Source organism: Papio anubis, chromosome 10 (genome assembly GCF_008728515.1).
Source record: "Papio anubis isolate 15944 chromosome 10, Panubis1.0, whole genome shotgun sequence".
Taxonomy (NCBI): domain Eukaryota; kingdom Metazoa; phylum Chordata; class Mammalia; order Primates; family Cercopithecidae; genus Papio; species Papio anubis.
The window spans coordinates 113,185,607-113,207,312 of record NC_044985.1 but is presented as its reverse complement, the minus strand read 5'-3'; the positions used below and the strand labels follow the sequence as shown (position 1 = coordinate 113,207,312).

Below are 21,706 nucleotides of genomic sequence, written 5' to 3'. Positions count from 1 at the left end.
TTGAAATGCACAGTTGAAAGCATATTAGTAAATTTACAGAGTTGTGCAGCCATGACCACAATCCAAGTTTTAAACGTTTCCATCTGCCCCAGTGGACTCCTCATGCCCATTTGCAGTGAACCCCTCTTTCTGGCCCAGCCAAGGCAACCATTTATCTACTTTCTATATCTACAGATTTGCTTTTCCTGCACATTTCTTACAAATGGAATTATATAACATGTAGTATGTCATGCCTAGCTTCTTTTACTTAGCATAATGCTTTTGACATTCATTAATGTCATACCATGTGTCAGTACTCCCAGATTTAATTATGTGAAGCACTACACGTAAATTGGCATAATCAACTTGGTATTTCTCTATGCAGTATAGAAATATAAAATATAAAATATAAAATTATCTTCTGAAGAAATCCAGTGCTATTCAGCATTTTAGAAAATTCCTGGTAGCTTTCAAATCTTAGAAATCCTACTAAAAATGCACCATACAATCAGTGTTTTAAAAATTGCTGAGTGGTATTTCATTGTATGGGTAGATCATTTCTGTTTCTCTGTTACAACAATCAACTTTTAAAAAAGCATATATTCAAGAAACTGTTAACAGTGGCTGCTTGTAGAGAAGGGAATGCGAGACGAAGGGACAGGGATGAAAACGAGACTTTTTCATTGTTTACTAGTTTATATGGTTTTACTTTTTAAAATTCAGGATTATGTCGTATCTATTAAAGTAAAATAAGAAATGTGTTCCCTGTTAATGTATACAAAATAAGAGGGGAGAGCCCTCTGCTGATCCAAATCCCATATTCCTTTAGGAAATTATCATTAATTGATTTTTGGTATCGTTCTAGAGTATACACACATGTACATATACACATGTGTGCACATAAATATATTCACGTACACATATGTATGTACTCCTAAACAGTCATTTACTGTATATTTCAATAAATATGGAATTGTGGGGCTTCATATTTTTAAGCCTACATTACTAAAGGTGAGAAAAACAACCTATCTATCTTGTTGGATTGTGGCATATCTGGGAGCTGTGAATGAATGAATTGGTTATGAATATACAGTAGAGCAGACTCAGTTGATTAGTTATTATGTGCAAAAGTGTTTTAATTGTTTTAAGCTCCCGTGTGTTTTCTAACAGGATACTTTGGATCTGCTTGTGAAGAAAAGGTGGACCCGTGCGCCTCGTCTCCTTGCCAGAACAATGGTACCTGCTATGTGGACGGGGTACACTTTACCTGCAGCTGCAGCTCGGGCTTCACAGGGCCGACCTGTGCCCAGCTTATTGACTTCTGTGCCCTCAGCCCCTGCGCTCATGGCACGTGCCGCAGCGTGGGCACCAGCTACAAGTGCCTCTGTGATCCAGGTGGGTACTGCCCCTAGACAGCAAATCTTCCTTTTCTCAATCTCAAACCAATCTCAAAAGACCATTACTTTTTCTTTTGCATCTTGGTATACTTGTAAATAAAAGTGGTATACTTACTGGTATACTTGTAAATAAGTATACTTAATGGTATACTTGTAAATAAAAGTGAATACCACTCATTTATGACACACTCTCTTTTTTAGATTTACTCTTGGCAGAGTTAAAAAAAATACCCTTTCCTCTTTTCATAATCAATTCACATTCATTGAGCAAAAAACAAGTAAAATAAAGAAGATTGAAAACAGGCTTAATCCCATCACAGGCTAAGCATTTTTAACAATTTACTGTAAGTCTTTGCAAAGCTTTTACTGTATTGTGTATCTTGTACTATTGTGTGCTTAACAGAATATGTTCTTTCATTTTAATGGGCATGAAAAGCACAGCGCAATACATTCAGAATTGTGTCATCTATTAAAATTGTTACTCGATGCACATTATGTTACACCACTGGCTCCCTGTGTAAGAATTTAAAAACTTCACCATTTAATTTCCAAATGCCTTCTGCATTTGCATTACAGATTTTTAATTATGGAGGTTTTGATACCTAGAAGTGAGTGATTTCTAGTCAAAAATTTGTGTGTGCACAACCCACCAGTGTTCAGAAAGGAATGCACGGGGCAGCCCTTTCCTCTTGTTTCTATTCTGTGCATGTCTCCATCCTTACACGAGCTGGCTCTTTAGAAAGCTTCCCAGCACAATGAGTCCCCACATATCTCCCTGGCCAGTCAGGATGGCTGGCCAGTATCTGTTTTGCTTGACCCTGGCTTTGCTGGTGCAATGGCCTCTGACTGGAATGCCTGCTCCCCATTACCCCACCTCGCTGTACAAACTTCTACTTCTGGAGCTGACTCAGTTTCCCTTCCTCTGAGATCCAACAGTCACCTACAATATCACCTTTGTGGTCTTGGAAACAGGACATTAATTATCCTTGTATGTGTCTCTCTCCTCCTTAGGGCTGGGAGGAAGTATGTTTTATTAATAGCTTTTGTATCAGCAGCAATCACACTAAGCCACTATTTAGTGAGCACTGATCTTTCTAGATTCTGAGCAGGGTGCTTCACATCTCTGGTCTTTTTAGTGTCACATTTACACCAAGGTTTGAAAGGCCTCTAGAGGTTCAGTCACATGCCTGCGGCCACACACCCAGGACGGGGGCTGAGCCCACATTCCAATGCAGGTGTCCCTGGTTTCGCTGCTCCAGTGCCTGGCCCAGAACTTCCAAAGGGCACGTCTCATACTCACGAATAACTTAAAAAGTTACTACTGAGAAATGCAACTTGGCACTTGAATGGTGTTGAAAAGCCTTTTTTCACATAGACTCTTAATTCCCTGATTTTCTAAGCAATTGATATTTTGCCAAGTGCCTCTTTCCTCTCTGCTCTGAAATTCAGAGGGAATAGGGCTGCTTAATCTGCTTTGTAACAGTGTTAGTAGTTAGGATTCTCCTGAGAAACAGGAGACAGAGAGAGAGAAGAGAGAGAGATTTATTTTAAGTAACTGGCTCATGCAATTGTGTGGACTTGCAAGTCCAAAATCTGTAGGGAAGCTGGCAGGCTGGAGACTTAGGCGAGGTTTCTGTGTTGTGTTTTGAGCTGAATTATTTCTTCTTTGGGAAACCTCAGTCTTTGTCCTTAAGGCCCTCAACTGATGGGATGCAGCCCACCCACATTCTGGAGAGTCATTGCTTCATTCAAAGTCTGCTGATTTAAACGTTAATCTCATCTAAAACATACCTTCATAGCATCATCTAGATTAGTGTTTGAGCCAGTATCTAAGAACCGTGGCCTAGCCAAGTTGACACCCAAAATGAACTATCGCTGTAACATTTTTGGATCTCATAAACTTTGAAATGAAGCAGTTTCTCCTCTACATTTGACATGAGGATATTTTTCTTGGTTGACCCCCATGCTGTCCTTCAGAGCAAGGGTGGAGATAGGAATAGCTGCCCCTCGGAAGGTCCAGTTTTCTTCCGTGTGGATTCGGGCTCCCGTGCTGTGAGCTGGGCATACTGTGAGAGGAGGCAGTGTGGCGCTGGCCCTTACCTATTGGGAATGTGGATCACTGAGACAACTTGTGTTTGCAAACTAAACAAGCTGCAATTGTGCTGGAAGAACAGAGGCTTACTCACGCACTGACTCACAAACACGCTGTTCCCAGCTCTGCTCTGGATGTCGTAACACATGTGAGAATTCCCCTCAGCAGCATTCTGAACAAAAACTTCCTTAACACTTTATTACCTGTCTCCTGAGAGTTCTGTTCTCTCCGTGGAGCCCCACAAAGAAGAATCAAATATTGTAAGACCAGAAAACAACTTTGTATTCTCCTCCCTTTCTCCTCTGACGTCTCTTCTTAATTGTATCAAACTTTTTCTTTTTAAAAATTGTTTTTGAGGTGGAGTTTCGCTCTTGTTGCCCAGGCTTCAACTTCCGCCTCCCGGGTTCAAGTGATTCTCCTGCGTTAGCCTCCCATGTAGCTGAGATTACAGGCTCCCACCACCACACCCTGCTAATTTTTGTATGTTTTCACCATGTTGTCCAGGCTGGTCTTGAACTCCTGACCTCAGGTGATCTGCCTGCCTCAGCCTCCGAAAGTGCTGGGATTACAGGCCTGAGTCACTGTGCCTGGCCTAAACTTTTTCTTATAGTTAGTTGATTTCTAAAACTTAAAATTGAAGGGAGTTAGAGATACATAGTGTTTTTCAATAATACCAACTAGAGTTTTTCAACATGTATGAGGCAACCAAACAGAAAATATACTGCCTGGTGTTTCTCTTTCCACACTGGGGCAGGTGGCCAAGAGTGGTAGAAAGAACCTCTCTAACATCCTCACTTACTGACCAAAACCACAGGAGATTTACAGGCATCTCTGGGACTCAGTTTTCCTCTCTATTAGAAAAGAGAGGAAAGTTACATGTGAGAGTATGAAATGAGAGGCAGGCAGCCCGTTTCCTGGCACGGCCTGGTGAAAGCTCTTCTTTCTTTCCCTCCGTGGAGATTCCAGCAGCATTGTCGAGCTATGCAGGGGTGAAATCGCTCCTGTTGAAGTTCCACTTTCCTTCCGTCTGTTCTCTGCTAAAACATTCATGCCCACTTGGAGCGTTTGACTTGGTAATTGCCTGTGGTCCAGCAGTAGCCCCTGAATAACCTTGAAAAGCCTGAAGACGTGGGCATTCTGTTCGTGGAATGAACATGATTCCTTCATTTGTTCAGCAGTCTCAAGGTGGAGCCTCGGAGTCCTGACAGGGCCCTCTCATTGAACCTGGGGGCTGAAACTGCCTTCAGGGGGGATGTTTCTTCAGATTGTTAAGTGACTGTGTAAAATAAAAAAGGCATCTTAACACCTGGCAAGAACTTACATTTTAAGAGGTGAACGTGACAAGTCTGCGAATGTGAAATTTCTCGTCTTCATCTTTTGGAGCATGTAATGGCTTCATCGCCAGTTTGCATAATGGAAGAATCTCGTGAGAGTAGGTGAAACTGGGCATCCAGCTCTGGAGCAGCAAGGCTGATCATCTTTACAGAGAGCAAACGGGTCTCATTTTGTAGAATGGCAGCAGACTGAAATCATGTCAGGTTGATAATTAATTCCCATCTGACAAAATGCCAATTTGATTACTGCAAATCAGATTTGCTGGGTGCTTTATTCTCAAACTTCGTTTGTAGCTTATCAGGCTAGGGATTTCTGATGGGATTTTAAGATTAAATAATAAAATGTCAGCACTGAGTAATTACTGAAATGTTATCTCCCAGTGACAGTGTTAAGTGATAGGCAACCCATTCTCTTAAAAATTGCAAATTGAAATCTGCTGAAGAAAGTGAGAACTTGGAGCTGCTACAAGCAGGATGAGGTGGATCTCGCTTGGGTGGGAGTGCTATTTCCCCTGCAGGTGGGAGCCATGGTATTGCTTGTGTTCTCAATACAATGGTGGCCTCTGCAGATAGTAGCTGTACATGACCAGTATTGAAAGGACTCCCTGATAGGAAGGAAGATAGTTTGCACTTGAGTTATTCCTCTAAACTTGTGGAATTGAATTAACCCTGCCTTTATAGAATGTGCCTCACATATTCCTATTTAAGGAATTTAAGGGACAAGGTATTGGGGATTTTTACATGGAAATATGTTTATGATTTTTTTTTTAACAAGTAAGATCTAAGATGCTCATCATTTCAACTGCAGTTGAAATCCCAGACTAGACATGGCACAGTTGCCAACCAAGTTCCTCTGCCCATTCTTCTTCACCAAAGGGCTGGTAACTCAATTAGATCATCCAAATATGTAATAGGCTGTAAACCAAAGGAAATGTAGACTTTTTCCAAGTGAATTTTTTTGAAAGAAAATTATATTTGTAAGGATTTTAGATATATATATATATATATATACACACACACACACACACATATATATATATATATATTTTTTTTTTTGTATTTTCTACATATGCCTTACATGTGAGCTGCATTTCTGGTCTGTATGTCCCAAAAGACACAGTTGACACTGCTTCCTTCTGTTAAACTGAGACGTGAAAATATCAATAGTCTGACAATATTTGCTGGAAATAGGGTCAAGGATGAGACTTAATGGTCAGGATTTTAATAGTAATTGAACAGCAATAAAGAAATAAATATACCTACAAAGATTTGAAGACATTTAGCTCACTAAGGCCCATGTGCCTTTACATTTTTGGATAAGTACAGTGGACAACTTTCATCTTTTATTAACCAGAAAACTTTATCTAGTTTACCAGGATGAAGACTTTTTTTTTTTTTCTTTTGTTTTGACAGAGTGTTGCTCTGTCGCCCAGGCTGGAGTGCAGTGGCATGATCTCAGCTCACTGCAACCTCCGCCTCCCAGGTCCATACCATTCTCCTGCCTCAGCCTCCCAAGTAGCTGGGACTACAGGCGCCCGCCACCATACCTGGCTAATTTTTTGTATTTTTAGTAAAGATGAGGTTTCACTGTGTTAGCCAGGATGGTCTCGATCTTCTGACCTCTTGATCCGCCTGCCTTGGCCTCCCAAAGTGCTAGGATTACAGGCGTGAACCACTGCGCCCAGCCGATGAAGACATTCTTATATTTAATATGCTCTAGGGAGTTTCTGATCTGTGTATCACACTATTCTTGAGAGTTGTCGATTGTATAGAATATATTACCTTTTCCCCCAGATCCTAATCCTGTCCTTCCTTTTCTGTATTCCAAAATATGATGCCCACCCTCACCACTGGGACCTCAAATGGAATCCTGATCACCCAGCTACATCTGTAGCAAGGGGGAGTTTGCTTTACTCTTCATAATCTGTGCTCTGCTCTAGAGAATGTTTCAATCTGTATACTGACATCATGATGATGCTGAGAACTGAGAAAAAGAAGAGCAGCCGCTGATGTCAGGAGCTTGCTTGGCATTTATAGGTAGACCTTGCGGTTGTTAGGAGCTGGTCTGATGCTTACAGCTGGGCCGTGATGTCTTCTGTTGGACTTAAGGACATCAACAATCCCACATAATACGGATATTAGATATGACCATTCAGAGGCTATGACAGAGTCAGGCAAAACAAGACTACTTTATAATTTTGTCCAATACAAAAACAAGGTCACCCTACAACCCGCAAAATACCAAGTATCCACTTTCTCTCAGTTCTTAGTGTCACGTATATAGAGCTTCCTCTTTACCAAATACAGCTTTGGCCTTGCTCTAGCCTTCCCCTTCTTTAGATAAGAATTGCTCCTGCTTCCTGACAGCATCCAGCATTCACTCCAGAGTGAAACCTCCCCAAATAACCTAACCAGAGTTCAAATCCTATAGTAAATCCCATCTAACACCTTCTAATTGAGGCACTCCACGATTCCCATGGCGTGCAGTCTCTGTAACTGCAATGGGTAATAAACTCAACTTGTTCAACTACAGGTGTGTCCTTTGTAGTCTTTGGTTGAAGGGCATTGACAGAACTTAATTAATTAAAATGCTTGAAGTATTGAGGATGGCAATTGATTGAATTTTTATATGAACAATTGTTCATATAAAATTCTGAACAACAGTTCGGAATTTCCAGTGAGTGGGACACTGAAATATCGTTTGGATTTACATGTGGGAGAAGGGCACTATAGAAGTCCTGGGTGGTGGGGAGGAGTTCAAAGAAGAGTGGATCCAGCTTGCTGCAGGATAAGATGCATTAGAGGCTGTAATAGGTAGTAAGGCTGAAAATGCTCATGGGGACACATGTGGGGAGAATGTAGATGCTAAGCAGTTTGGATTATGAAGACTTGCAGACATTTTGCATTATTGGGTATATACGAACTGATATGTATTTTAGACAGATTATTCTCATAGTCTTCGGCATATATTATGGTCAAGAAGAGATGAAAAAATAGAGATCTTCTAGCAAGTACTAATAGAAGTGAAGGCTTGAACTTGTGCAGTGGGAATGAAAGGATGGGTTAAACGTTTATGTGAGGATCGGGTTTCAGTTGTCAATTGAATGCAGGGAACAAGGGTGCAAATGGAGTCAAAGGACCCCTCTGGGTAATTCAGAGAAAATGGGAAATGTGCATAAGGACCCTCTTTAGGGCTTGGCTACAGCAGGCCGAGCAAGATGGATGTGTCAGTAAATAGTTCTTGCTTGGGACTGCAATGTGGGAACAAGGCTGAAACCAGGGGGAAAAAAATATATAGAGTTCCCATTGTATGGATGCTAGAGAAAGTCATGGAAGCCATCAAGATAGGAGAGGGTGAGAGTGTAAAAAGAAAGGGGGAAAAATTGGAAGAGACTTGCAGAGTTCTTGTTTTGAGGCTGGAAGTAGTAGTGGCCACAGGAGAGGGCAGAGGACCCAGCAGTGAGTTGGGAGGTCGGGAGGTTGCAGGGTGAGGGCGGGACCCTGGGAGTCAGGAGAGGGAGGAGGATGAGAGGGCACTGCCCAGGGTTTGAGGAGCTGAGTCAGGCTCCGCTAGATGTCCAGACGCTAAGGTACCTTTCCTAAGCGTGCTTCCAAACTACAGCCACAGCCATTCTCCATCTTCATCTTCTCTGATTATAAGTTGTGGGGGCATTGAGGTAGAATTCGTGATATTTGCCTTCTTTAGGCTTCTGACCTGAGAAATTAATACAAGGGGAGGAAGGACACTGCTGTTAAACCAAGGGCACTTGCTGGTGGAGCATGAAATTTTTATGAGGTTTCTGATATTACAAATCTATTCACAAGGCTGCTTTTTCACCTCACTTAAAATGGCTAATCCATATGTATGAAAGCATTAATGAACTGGTCTTTAATTGTAAGGGATTTCTGCTCCCACCACTCCCTGACTTGCCCTCACAATTCAAATCATTCAGAACTCATTCTTGGCTGTACTAATGTTGAAAAGGTGTGAGATTTGCCTACTAAGAACAGGAGTTAGCAGAGTCTGTGAGGACAGCAGAAATCATTTTGTATCATCTTGCCTGGAATGAAAGTTGCAAATGGCAGCTGGTAACAACATAACATCACTAACCTATGCATTTCTGAGGACAGCTCTTTTTGCAGCCCTGCCAGCACAATATCAGAACATTCTCATCAAGCTTATGGCCCTGGAGGGTCAGATGGGGGCTTCCATAATACTATTTTGTAACAAAGCCATTGACTCTTATTTTGTTTTGTGGTTGAAAATTATTATGATCCAATCACTGTTTTCTTTCACTGTTGAGAATGTCTGCAAATCTGGATTTTAGAACTGAAATCCTGCATGCCTTGCCTTTCTTCCTTGGCTGGATGGAAAGGGGCCTGAGTTTAGCACTGAGAAGAGCTGAATTTAAGTCCCTGCTTTGCCTCCGAACACCTGTGCCATTGGCCTCTATCAGCATAAATTTTCTCTCCTTTAAAATGCAGACAAACATAACTGGCCCGTGAAGCTCAAATGAAATGATACAGATGGTCCTCCACCTTGAAATCTATAAAATGGTGGAGTATTAGCACAGACACTGGATATTCCATTACTTGGGAAAGACCATTGAGGACAATTTTACATTTGTGTTCTGATTCTTTTTATATGAGGTTCGAGGTTAGAGTTGGAATGGAGGTGAGATGAAATGGCCATAGTGGGCATTCTTGAATAATGGATGCACATTCAACTTCTTGCAGGGTTAAGCGATTGCTTGCCTTGATGGTGGCTTTCTGTGACTCCAGTGATAACTATTTAAGTGCCAGGTGTTGGGCAAAGCTCTTTGACTGAATTGGCTTTTCGAATCCCCCTGGTCCTTATGAAGTGGGATCATGGCTATTGTCATTTCTCTGCCTGTGACGATACAGTCAGTTAAGGATGAAGCTACAACTTGAACCCAAGCAATCGGGACCTGCTGGAGCCTCCATTAGCTCAGAGTGAAGAGCAAATGGGGTCAAAAGTAGCCTTGACTCACTAAGGGTAAATAACTGAAAAATTTGTCTCCTTTTAAAAATTTGTATAAACTTATGAAGTGTAAGTATAATTTTGTTATATATATATATATACACACACACACATACATATATATATATGTAAATGATGTAAATGGCCTAGTGGTGAAATCGGGGCTTTTAGGGTAGCCATTGCTCAAATAATGTACATCGTACCCATTAAGTATTCTAACTAGATTTTTCCACTGGTAGCTCTGTTAATAGCCACTTCAAATTAACATATTAAATTGGGGGATTTGTCAGCCACATTGATTCAGCTCTGTTGACCCAGAGAGTGACTTCATCCCATCTGGCTTTGACTAGAGTAGCGTCCATCTATGAAAACTTACTGCATTTATAATAGACTGTGTGCCAAACACCTGACACTTATTTTCTCTTACCTGCCCCCAGTTGTAGTATTCCTATTCTTTTATTTAGGGATAAGGTAATGGAGGCATTGAGAGTTTAAACAACAGGAGGCAGAGGTGATATTTTAACTCCGATACTCAGAAGCCTACCTGTGACACCCCAAGTTAGGTGCGAACCTGGGCTCTCACTTATGTTTGAACCAATCACAAGAACCAGGTTCCAGACTCCTCTGTCTCAGCACCACTCCTGAGATGGATCTCTAAGTGGATGCCTCAAAGCTTGGCATGGAAGGTGGCCTTCATTTTGGTCCAGTGGATGATACTTGACCAATAGACACTTCTTACTTCCCCGCACAGAGAAGCACAACTCTGACTTCCAAGGGAATTGAACTGCATGTAGGTAGGGAGCCCCTTCTTCTGTCTTTACTTCATTCTGTGGAACCAGCAATCCACTGCTTTGAAATTGATGCTGAGAACTACCTGTGACTGAAGCTTATGATTTTGTTTGACTTGATGCCTGCCAGATGCACCTAATTAAAGAAACTTCCTTTCCTGTGACTCAAATGAGAAATGCAGACATAACCACATGACAGCTATGCACCCTTCTGCCTAGGTAGTTTCTCTTGATTAGTGCTTTTCACTTCTGGAGTCCCCAGTGCCTACTAGCAATTTTTCTTACCACCTGATTCCCTGAAAACCTCCTGTATGGATGATTATATGTCATGGATTCCTTTGATGTTGTTTCTTTTCACCTGGCTCTGGTGATATTATAGTCCCTGAAATGTTCTTTCCTTTTCATATTTGACTTTTATTGTTTTTAGTTCTCTACTTTGAGATAGCTTTGATGTCCCGTTCCTTCAGTAGCGTGCCTTCCCACAAGACTGGCTTAGTGGAAATGATTTGCCATCAATGTCAATCATGGAGGACTGGAAACTCTATAACAATGTGCCATTATAGGTGATGTTTGAGATACATTGTGACTTATGGTCGTCTACTTCCCAAGTCCCAATTAGACCACCAATAAGGAGATATGCTGCATGTCCTACTTTTTTCTGGACTTGTAGCCTTCAATGTGCATTTAAAATCTTTGTTGGTCTGGATTTATACAACAACCTGGGGACAATGCCCTGTATTTCTTCCATTGGTTTTCTATCAGGCCCATTAATTTTCAGTTTGAAAGCACACTGTGAAAGTTGCTGCATTCACTGAATGCTTTTACAGAACAGAGTCAGTTTTAATGAAGATTCAGAGCTCTTAGGTTTGCCTGAAGCAGACTGATACATAACCTTTCCTTTAAATCCCAGAACATTGTCAACTCAAAGCGGGTATTGATTTTGCAAAACAGCTTGTCCTTTTCCATCTCACTCACGTGCTTCTTTATGCAGTGCCTCAATGCTTTCTTTAAAATCCCATTTGAATAGCAGCCCCTGCCTTTTTATGTTTTCTGTTTGTTTGGTAGATTTTTCTCATCCCTTTATTTTGGCCTATGGGTATCATTGTGTGTGAGATGGGTCTCTCAAAGATAGCATACCATCGGGTTTTGCTTCTTTATCCAGCCTGCTACTCTGTGCCTTTTAATTGGGGTATGTAGTCCGTTTACATTCAAGGTTAGTATTGATATGTGCAGATGTGATCCTGTCACCATGTTTTTAGTTGGTTATTGTGCAGACTTGCTTGTGTGACTGCTTTATAGTATCACTGGTTTATGTACTTAAGTGTGTTTTTGTAGTGGCTGGTAATGGTCTTTCCTTTCCATATTTAGCACTTCCTTCAGGACCTTTTGTAAAGCAGGTCTGGTGGTGACAAATTCTCTTAACATTTGCTCGTTCAAAAAGCGTCTTATTTCTCCTTTGCTGATGAAGCATAGTTTGGCTGGACATGAAATTCTCGCTTAAAATTTTATTTCTTATGAATGTTGAATACAGGTCCCTAATCTCTTCTGGTTTGTAGGGTTTCTGTTGACAGGTCTGCTGTTAGCCTGATGGAGTTCACTTTGTAGGTGACCTGCCCCTTCTCTCTAGCTGCCTTTAACATTTTTTTTTTTTCATTTTTGACGTCGGAGAATCTGATGACTATGTGTCTTGGGCATGGCCTTCTTGTCTGGTATTTCATAGGTATTCTCTGCATTTTCTGAATTTGGAAGATACATACATACACATATGTTCATCACAGCACTATTCAAAATAGCAAAGATACGGAATCAACCTAAATGCCCATCAATGGTAGACTGGATTTTTTAAAAAGTGGTACATATACACAATATAATACTGTGCAGTCATGAAAAAGCAGGGGATCATGTCTTTTGCAGTAACATGTATGGAGCCAGAGGCCATTATCCTAAACAAACATACAGAAACAGAAAACTAAATATTTCATGTTCTCACTTATAAGTGGGAGCTAAACTTCGAGTACATATGGACACAAAGGGAACAATAGACGCTGGATCCTGCTTGAGTGGGGAGGAGGATGAGGATCGAAAAACTACTTATTGGGTCCTATACTTATTACCTGGGTGAGAAAATAATCTGTACACCAAACCCCTGAGACATGTAATTTACTTATATGAAAAACCTGCGTATGTATCCCTGAACCTAAAATAAAGTTAAAAAAAGATCACAATCAAATGTTGTTAACTTGTTATACATATGTATATCTTTTACCAAACAATTTATGTTGTGAATAAACATATTCTCCAAATCATTAAAAAATTATAATCCCACTTGGTTTTATAGGAATTGCCTAAAGGGGTCCTCAGTTGGTTGGACTGAAGTCTTAGTGATATGTTGATAATTAAGAAGATCATGCTTCAGTTTTACTCTACCAGATGGTTTCTGATGCCTCAGATCAGAGTGAATGTCCTAGGTTCGATTCATTAGTAGGTGTTGCTTTTAGATTGGATAAGCCCAACTAAAGTAGGTCTAAACTAAGGAATATGTAGTACCTAGTGGTACTATTTTGAGAAGACTCCTCTTTATTACTCCGTAAAAATACCTTTTTTTTTTTTAACCGGGTCTCTGATACCTAAAAGTTTATCTTTGTGGTTTTATTTATTTAAGTTAGACATTGTACCTGGCAATCAACCTTTGTGTTAGTTAGTCATTGCTGTGTAACAAAACACTCCAAGACTTAATGGCTTAAAAAAAACACTTATTGTTTGTGATTCTATGGGTTGATAATTTGGGCAGGGCTTAGCTGGGATTTCTCTTCTCTACTCCATGTGCCCACTCATGCTTTTGTGGTCAGGTGGCAAGTCAGCTGGGGACTGCCAGGTCCTGGATGACCCCTCTTATATGGCTGGCCGTTAGCTGGAGTGATGGGGGCAACTGGGCCACATGTCTCTCTTCATTCAGCAGACCAGTCAGGGCTTCTTCCCATGATGGCAGGGTTCTGAAAGCAGTAACAGAACACGAGGTCCCATATGCATGCTCTTTTTAAAGCTGCTTCTGTTGTTTGCCAATGTCCCGTTGGCATGAGCAAGTCACAGGTTTGAGCTTATAGACTCTGTTTCTTGATGGGAGGAGCTACACAGAACTTGTAGCTATTTTTTTTTTCAATCTACCATAACCTTAAACCTAAATATGTGAAGAATGTGATGTGATGTGTGTGTGTGTGTGCACGTGTGTGTATATATATGTAAATTATCTCTCTATGTGTAAGCAGATTTGGGGAGAAAGAAAGTCGAAAAAGAAAAACAGTGTTTAGTCTTTGGTTGCTTGAAAAGAAATGGTGAGGCCCCTGAACTTGCCTACTCAAGTGATAAGGAATGTCTAGGAGAAAACCTCTTTACTTACCTCATAATTCCATATAGATTGAGCCTTGTTCCTGGCTTTATTTCAAAGAAGTTTCATTTTTCCCTTCAGGTGTCAACCTATATATTCTCCTAGGATTTTTAGTCACCAAATAAAAACACACTTCTGATTTTTCACTGCTTTATCAACTCTTAAATGAACAAATGCTGTGTTTTTAGGCATCCTTAGTTTAATAAAGAAAGTTGGAATGGAATTCAGAATTTACTCATGTAATTGAGTTGTGATTCTGATTTATTTACATTTTGAAATTTTCTTTGTAATTCTGTTGCATCCAGGCTGAATTTCCACATGAAATTCTTTAGCTGAAGTCCTGACGGTCAGCTTCAGCCCTTGTGCACTTGTAGCCCTTAGGGATAATGGCCAAGTGGAAGGTGTGTGCTTCTAAAGCTATTCTTAAAGGATTATGAGAAATTTCCTTGGTGTCTAACAATATTTAGGATTTAGCATATTTACTCAAGAATGGCAATGACTAATAGAAAGCTTAGAGGATGACATGATTGCATTGTGCCTGTGAATGTCCCCAGTGATAGGGGAATGAAAGTAAATACGGCCAGAAAGATAATCATGGTCTGCATTGTGGACTCCGTATACCAAAATTTTCTGGAATAATCTCAATCACAGTATTTTGTTTTCCATCACACAAATACTTTGTTACCAAACTATGTATCTATGAGGCCACCTCTGATGTATAATTCGAAACAGCACAACTTTGTGAGAGCATGGTTCCCAACTTTTGGTTTATAAAAATTGTTACCTTAGATTGTCTATGCTTTCTTTTTTTCTTTCTTTCCTTTTTAAAGTAGAGCTTTTATATTTTATTCAAAATATATTTTAAAGGATAAGTAATATAAATTACCTTCAGAGCAAATTCTTGGCAAGATAATTCTTAGGAATGCAAAAAGCTAATTCACACATGTCTAGTATATGATAGTCAATTTGTAACACATTTCATCTTTACAAAACTATAATATTATTTTTAATATTACCTACTGGTCTGTATGTTACTCAAAATCTTAATCTTGGTGCTGTATTAAATACTTTTAATGCTTTCCATTTTCTGATATTCCTTTCTGCAAAAATATTATTCCCATGGGTTAAGGAAGCTAGATCAGAGATGTGGGAAAAATTGCCCTTACGAATTTGAATTTGAACTTGTTTATCCTCATTCTGCTTAGGCATGTGTGAGTCCTAGCCAGACAGTAAGGAACTAGAACACGTTGTGTCACCTCTATATCCTTATTACTTTCCCTCATTTTGGCCTTTCTTTTCCAGTTCATCATTTGCTGTCACTTTGGGATTCCTTTGTGTTGCTGTTTTCCCTTATGTAAACCTCGAGAGGAGGGCAGCTTCCTTTCGTCCACGTGCGGATGGATGGCTGCTAGATCATTTGACTATATGTTTCACTGTTGGTTTATTTATATGCCCATAGTTGGTACATGTTCTGACCATATGTTTTGCGGTTGGATTAGTTACACGCTTAGGAGATACCATGGCTGTTAAAATACAAAACCGGCTGGGCATGGTGGCTCATACCTGTAATCCCTGCACTTTGGGAGGCCAAGGCGAATGGATCACAAGGTCAGGAGTTTGAGACCAGCCTGACCAACATGGTGAAACCCCGTCTCTCCTAAAAATACAAAAATTAGCCGGGTATGGTGGCAGGCACCTGTAATCCCAGCTGCTCAGGAGGCTAAGGCAGGAGAATTGCTTGAACCCAGGAGGCGGAAGTTGCAGTGACCCTAGATTGCACCATTGCACTCCAGCCGGGGTGACAGAGCAAAGCTCCATCTCAAAACAAAACCAAAACCAAAAACCAAAACCAAACAAAAAAACCCGCAAAAAAACCCATAACCACACCGTATGTAGCATTTTCCGTGGACAACCTCTACCATTCCCTGAATTTTTGAGAGTCAGAGATTGTGGGAGATGTTGTATACTTTCCTATTCTATAGCTTAGTGACTCTCAAACTTGAGTGCTCATCAGAATCACATTAGAGGGCTTCTTAAGTCATGGAGTTCCGGGCCCTACCCTTAGAGTGCCTGAATCAGCCGGTCACATTTCTTTTTTTTTTTTCTTTTCTTTTTTTTTTTTTTTGAGACGGAGTCTTGCTCTGTCGCCCAGGCTGGAGTGCAGTGGCACGATCTCGGCTCACTGCAAGCTCCACCTCCCGGGTTCAAGCCATTCTCCTGCCTCAGCCTCCCGAGTAGCTGGGACTACAGGTGCACGCCACCGCGCCCGGCTAATTTTTTTGTATTTTTAGTAGAGATGGGGTTTCACAGTGTTAGCCAGGATGGTCTCGATCTCCTGACCTCGTGATCCACCCACCTCGGCCTCCCAAAGTGCTGGGATTACAGGCTTGAGCCACCGCGCCCGGCTATTCGCATTTCTAACAAGTTCCCAGGTGGTGTTGATGCTGCTGGTCTGGGGACCACACTGAAACCCAATTGTGATGAATGCGGATACCTCAAATGAATGTCTATTAATAACTAAGAGGTCAATTAAATCAAATTTAACCAATTACTTGTGAAATAAATTAAAAGGAAATAAATACTTAGAAAAACTCTTCTGTACTTTTACACCGTTTAAAATTTCTCTTTGTTGATATACATACTTGTATAGAAATAGTTATCTAGGTTTTATTTTCTCTTCAAAGTGCCATGATAGAGCCTTAATCTTTGGTTTTCCCCCCTCCCACCCATTTGTTGCCTTTGCTGGCCCAGCTCCCGTCTTTGTGCGTCCCATAATGAAAAACTTCTGGAATGTGAGAGTGTATGTCTACCTTTTCTTTTCTAAACTTTCTTATCTTCCTCACCTCAACTATAAACCAGCTATTTTTATGTGTTTATAAACATGCTAGATAATTAATTGAGGGCATGGGATTATTTTATTAAAATGCTTTTCTTACTGTTTATATGTAAACACACATAGCACAATAATCTTTAACTCAAATTATAAAATATTATTTTGTCATTATACTTAGTATTTAATCTTGGTGCTTTAATCATGGTATTACAAACATTTGTATTAAAAATATTTTAAATAAAAAGTTAGTAAGAAAAACAGGCCACTTTACAATGGATAATTTAAACTGTAGATACCATATGTTTATAGGGGACATAATGGTGAATTTGCAAGCTGTAGAGAAATATTTGAATGTTATGTTTTATTATTAAAGGGAATGGGATTTCTTCTTTAAATGTAACCTGGCAGAAAATTTGCATCCTTCTGTACCATCTATTTCCTTTTGTAAAAGACATCTTTTTATTGCTCCTCTTTTGTTAAACTCCTGAGTAACTTTTTTTTTTCCTTTTTCACTTGCCTAGATAATAAGTAGAATCCACCCTCTAGTGGCCAAAAGCAACATTTAAAAAAAAAAAAAAAAAGACATAAGACATGTCTAAAACATTGTGATTGATTTTTCTCAGTGTGACTAGTTTGTAACCCAGTCCTGAAGGCAATTCCAAGAGAAGGCTTTCAGAAATGTTTAGATCAACATGGTTAGAAAGATTCCCCAGATGATGGACCAGTTTAAGGATAAAGGCCTTTAGACACCCAAGTGTTTCTGTTAAAGCAGGTTCACTGCCAAGTTCCCCTGGCTTCCAATGTCCTTCATAAGCACAGTCACAACTGAGCTGTCATCTTCCATATAGTCCCAGATTTTCTTTAATGTTTCTTGAGGGAGAATGCTAACCATTTTTAAGGAGTTAACTCAGGATAGTGGTCCTTTGGTTTTTACCATATATTTAAGAACTGTTTCCTTTCCAAATATAAATTAATTATGATTTACACTCAATACATCTACAGAAGTTACAGAATTTTTAACATCTTCAAAATTTTCTTTTCTACATATTAAAAAGTGTAATTCTTCTTTTAAAAAGCAATTTCTTTACTAACACTGCATTTATTATGATGTCTGTTCCCTGCATCTCAGAAACTCTCCTCTAATAAGCATAGTCTGTTCCCTTTATAGGCTATGGGAAACATTCTTATCTTGCCACTGAAAAAATCTTTTAAAAAGTTAGGATTTTTCTAATATTACCTGTTTTCCTTACCGCCAATCAAGGGTTAAACATAAAGAATGGTCATCATTTCCCTTGTAATCAGTGGCATGATTTAGAGTTGTGATACTACAAATAAAATACCCATAAAGCATGTGTATTTGTCAAGGGTCTCTAGAGGCACAGAATTAATGGAAAATATATATATATATATATATATATATATATATATATATATATTTACTAAGTATTAAGTCGCAAGATCACAAGGTCGCACAATAGGCTGTCTGCAGGCTGAGGAGCAAGGAGAGCCAGTCCGAGTTCCAAAACTGAAGAACTTGGAGTCTGATGTTCAAGGGCAGCAAGCATCCAGCAGGTGAGAAAGGTGTAGGCTGGGAGGCTAGGTCAGAGTCTCTCTTTTCACATTTTTCTGCCTGCTGATATTCTAGTCGTGCTGGCAGCTGATTAGATGGTGCCCACCCACATTAAGGGTGGATCTGCCTTCCCCAACCCACTGACTCAAATGTTAACCTCCTTTGGCAACACTCTCACAGACACACCTAGAATCAATACTTTGTATCCTTCAATCCAGTCAAGTTGACAGTCAGTATTAACCATCAGTTCATCAGTATTAACCATCACAGCATGGATGATATTATCCCCTTATATCACACAGTAGCGTATCTCTGTTACGGAAAATTAGAAAACATGAATATATATATTTAAATTTATGAAAGAACCCCTTAACAAAACAATTGTCAATTTTGGAAAATGTTTTTCCAGGCCTTTTAATGCATGTTTGTGTAAAACAGGCTCTGGTAAAGAAAAGAACTCTTCTGTATTTATGTATGCAAAGGTTATTTGGCCCTCTGATTCCATTTTTCTAGCAAGTTCAATTTACCCAGTTTGATCAAGCATCTTCTATATTCATCAGCCTGTGTGCTAAGGAAATGAGAGGAGAACAGCCTGTTGTTAAAGAGAAAATGCAGAGTTTGGAATCAAATACTGAGCAGTGAGTCGAAGTTTTACTGCCAAGCAGGAAACCAGATCCGGCCCTGAGGTTAATCTCAGGGGATGGGGCTATGAAAAGGAAAAAGGGTAGGTTTTTAAAAGCCAAACAGAAACAGGCTGTTTCGTATTGGAAAAATTTAGATCTTCAAGTTCCTGGGTAGTGAAATCTGGGCTAAACAGCCAGACACCATGTCAGTGCTGAGCTGGTGCTATCTCTAGTAAGCTGACCATGTGAAACAATGGCTCAGAGTAATGGCGTCCTTCAGGGCTATGGTGATTAGGGCCTTTGCTGTGTCTGCAAGGTGAGCACCTCTTTCAGAAGTATGGCACCCAGGTTGTCTTTTTAAACCATGTTTGCATCACAGGCCAGGTGGCCACACGTTACATCATGACGTGCTTATGCCAGGCTTTGTGCTTGACGCTTCCCTTGTGTTACCACCTCACGTGCAATGCCAGGCCCATGTCCCCCTAAGGGAAGGGCAGAAACCCTTCCTTTTGTAAGTATCCTGTGTTGCCACAAGTGCCCATGACTGGCCTTGATGGAAGATGTGACACACTGGCACTGAGCTGCAGCTGTATGCCTGATGGTCCAGTGATCCCCGTCTAGAAATACTCTCAACACTGAGTTACAAAAAGTACTTCATAAAAAGAAAATGGTGTCAAATACATTTTATTTTCATAAAGGAGGCAAGAATATGTATTTTACTTAGGAAGCAAGAATCCTGCTGTGTCCCATTGTCTCTCAAACTCTCACATTGTACCCCCAGCTCCCATATGCTCCGCCATCTTGGTGAACCTCCAAGGGCAGTGCTCAAGGTCATTACGCCAGCTGGAGACATCACTCTGCAGGGGCCCACAACATTTCTAACAGGGACCTTGCTAGCTGCTCAGTGTCATTCCATCACGTTTTGGACCAGTTTTTCTTTCTATTTCATCTTTTTTGGCTTTTCTCTTTCTGTGTCTCTTTCTCTGTCTCTTTTCTCTCTCCGTCTCGATACCTCTGGGTCTCTCTTTTGCTCTTCCTCTCTCCCCCTCCCATGCTCCCCTGATCCTGCTCTCTCTTTTTCTGCCCTCCCTCCACCTCTGACTTCTTGTGTCTTCTTACATGAGGTCTTTCTTTCTTAACTACAGTACAATCGAACTCCTCAGCAACTACTTCAATGCTTGGCAATATAGTCAGATTTCAGCAAATACTCATTAAAATGAACTTTTTTTTTTTTTTTTTTTTCCCAAATCACTTCTGTTTTTCTGGGAGAAGCTATCAATTCTTTTTGTTCAATTAAGGTCTGCTCCTCCTGGAATATGGTTCCCTTCCATTCCATTCCCCTCCCCAGCCCCTTCCTTCTAATGAGATTCTGTTGTATTTCAAAGTTCCTAGAAGAGAAATTGGCCCGTAGAAGTGGATTCAATAAATGTCAATTCCTGCACTCCTCTGAAAGAAATTGCAGTATGTCTAGATAAAATACGCCAGGAACCTGGGCCTCCCCTTCCACCTCTCCTTCCTTCTCACCCTTCACATTCTATTCATTACCAGGTATTTCTATTTACTGTTTAAATGGCTCTTGACATTTATGTTCCACATGGCCCTGACACCACTCTCATCCCAACCATGATTTCCCGAGATGATTGCAGCAGCCTCTTCACTGATTTCTCCGCATTGATTCTTGCAGGTCTTATCCCCGTTCTCCGAAGGGTAGCTGGAGCAATCTCTCTGAAATGCACATCTGATTTTTTATCCCCCCACCACCCACATTAAAGATACCACCAGGCCTGACACCTGCCTGTTTCTTTTCTTTTTTTTTTTTTTTTGAGATGGAGTCTTGCTCTGTCACCCAGGCTGGAATGCAGTGATGCGATCCTGGCTCACTGCAACCTCCACCTCCCGGGTTCAAGCAATTCTCCTGCCTCAGCCTCCCAAGTAGCTGGGACTACAGGCACATGTCACCACGCCCGGCTGATTTTTGCATTTTTAGTAGAGATAAGATTTCACCATGTTGGTCAGGCTGGTCTCAAACTCCTGACCTCGTGGTCTGTCCGCCTCAGTCTCCCAAAGTGCTGGGATTACAGGCGTGAGCCACCGTGCCTGGCCTGGTGTTCTTATTTCTTCTCTGCCCTTTGCTCTACGGTGGACTCCAACCCATGTCCAGAAGAAATCACAAGCCGTGTCCCCTCCACCATGGGTCTTTTGCACCCACAACTTTTCCTGCCTTGAATTTTCTCATCATTCTTCTGCACACCCCTCCCTTTTGGCTCACTCTCCCCTCATCCGGCCAGCCTCCCTGGGGCAAGGTCAGCTCTCCTGCATCTCCTCCCTCCTGGAACACCAGGCCCCTCATTGCTAATACTTCAGAGTTATGATTTTCCATTGACTTGAACGATTGATTGATGTTTTTCCCCTCATAAGTGCCCCCGTAAAGGCACTATATCTGTTTTTACTCACCAGATAGCCCCAGTGACTAGCACAGTGCCTGACATATAGCAGGAATTGAATAACTATTTGTTGACTTAAAGAATGAATCGATCGAGGAGGCAAATATGAGAAACAGAGAATTACCAACCTTCCCCATGTGGCTATTAAAGCCAGAGAGCCTCTGCACTGAGGGAGAATATAAACTCATGGTGTGAACAGTGAGGATATGATTTAGAGCTGGCTCTTCGTCATCCATCCCTTTGGAAGCCCAGGGAGGGA

General features: G+C 40.8%; 1 protein-coding gene across 1 annotated transcript in view; it reads left to right on the top strand.

Moving 5' to 3' along the window:
* Nucleotides 1-21,706, top strand: part of DNER (delta/notch like EGF repeat containing) — a 381,990-nt gene that overhangs the window by 288,920 nt on the left and 71,364 nt on the right. Inside the window, exon 8 of the mRNA XM_021924059.2 lies at nucleotides 1,150-1,374. Coding sequence (XP_021779751.2) covers nucleotides 1,150-1,374 — 225 coding nt within the window. The remainder of the gene's footprint in view (nucleotides 1-1,149; nucleotides 1,375-21,706) is intronic.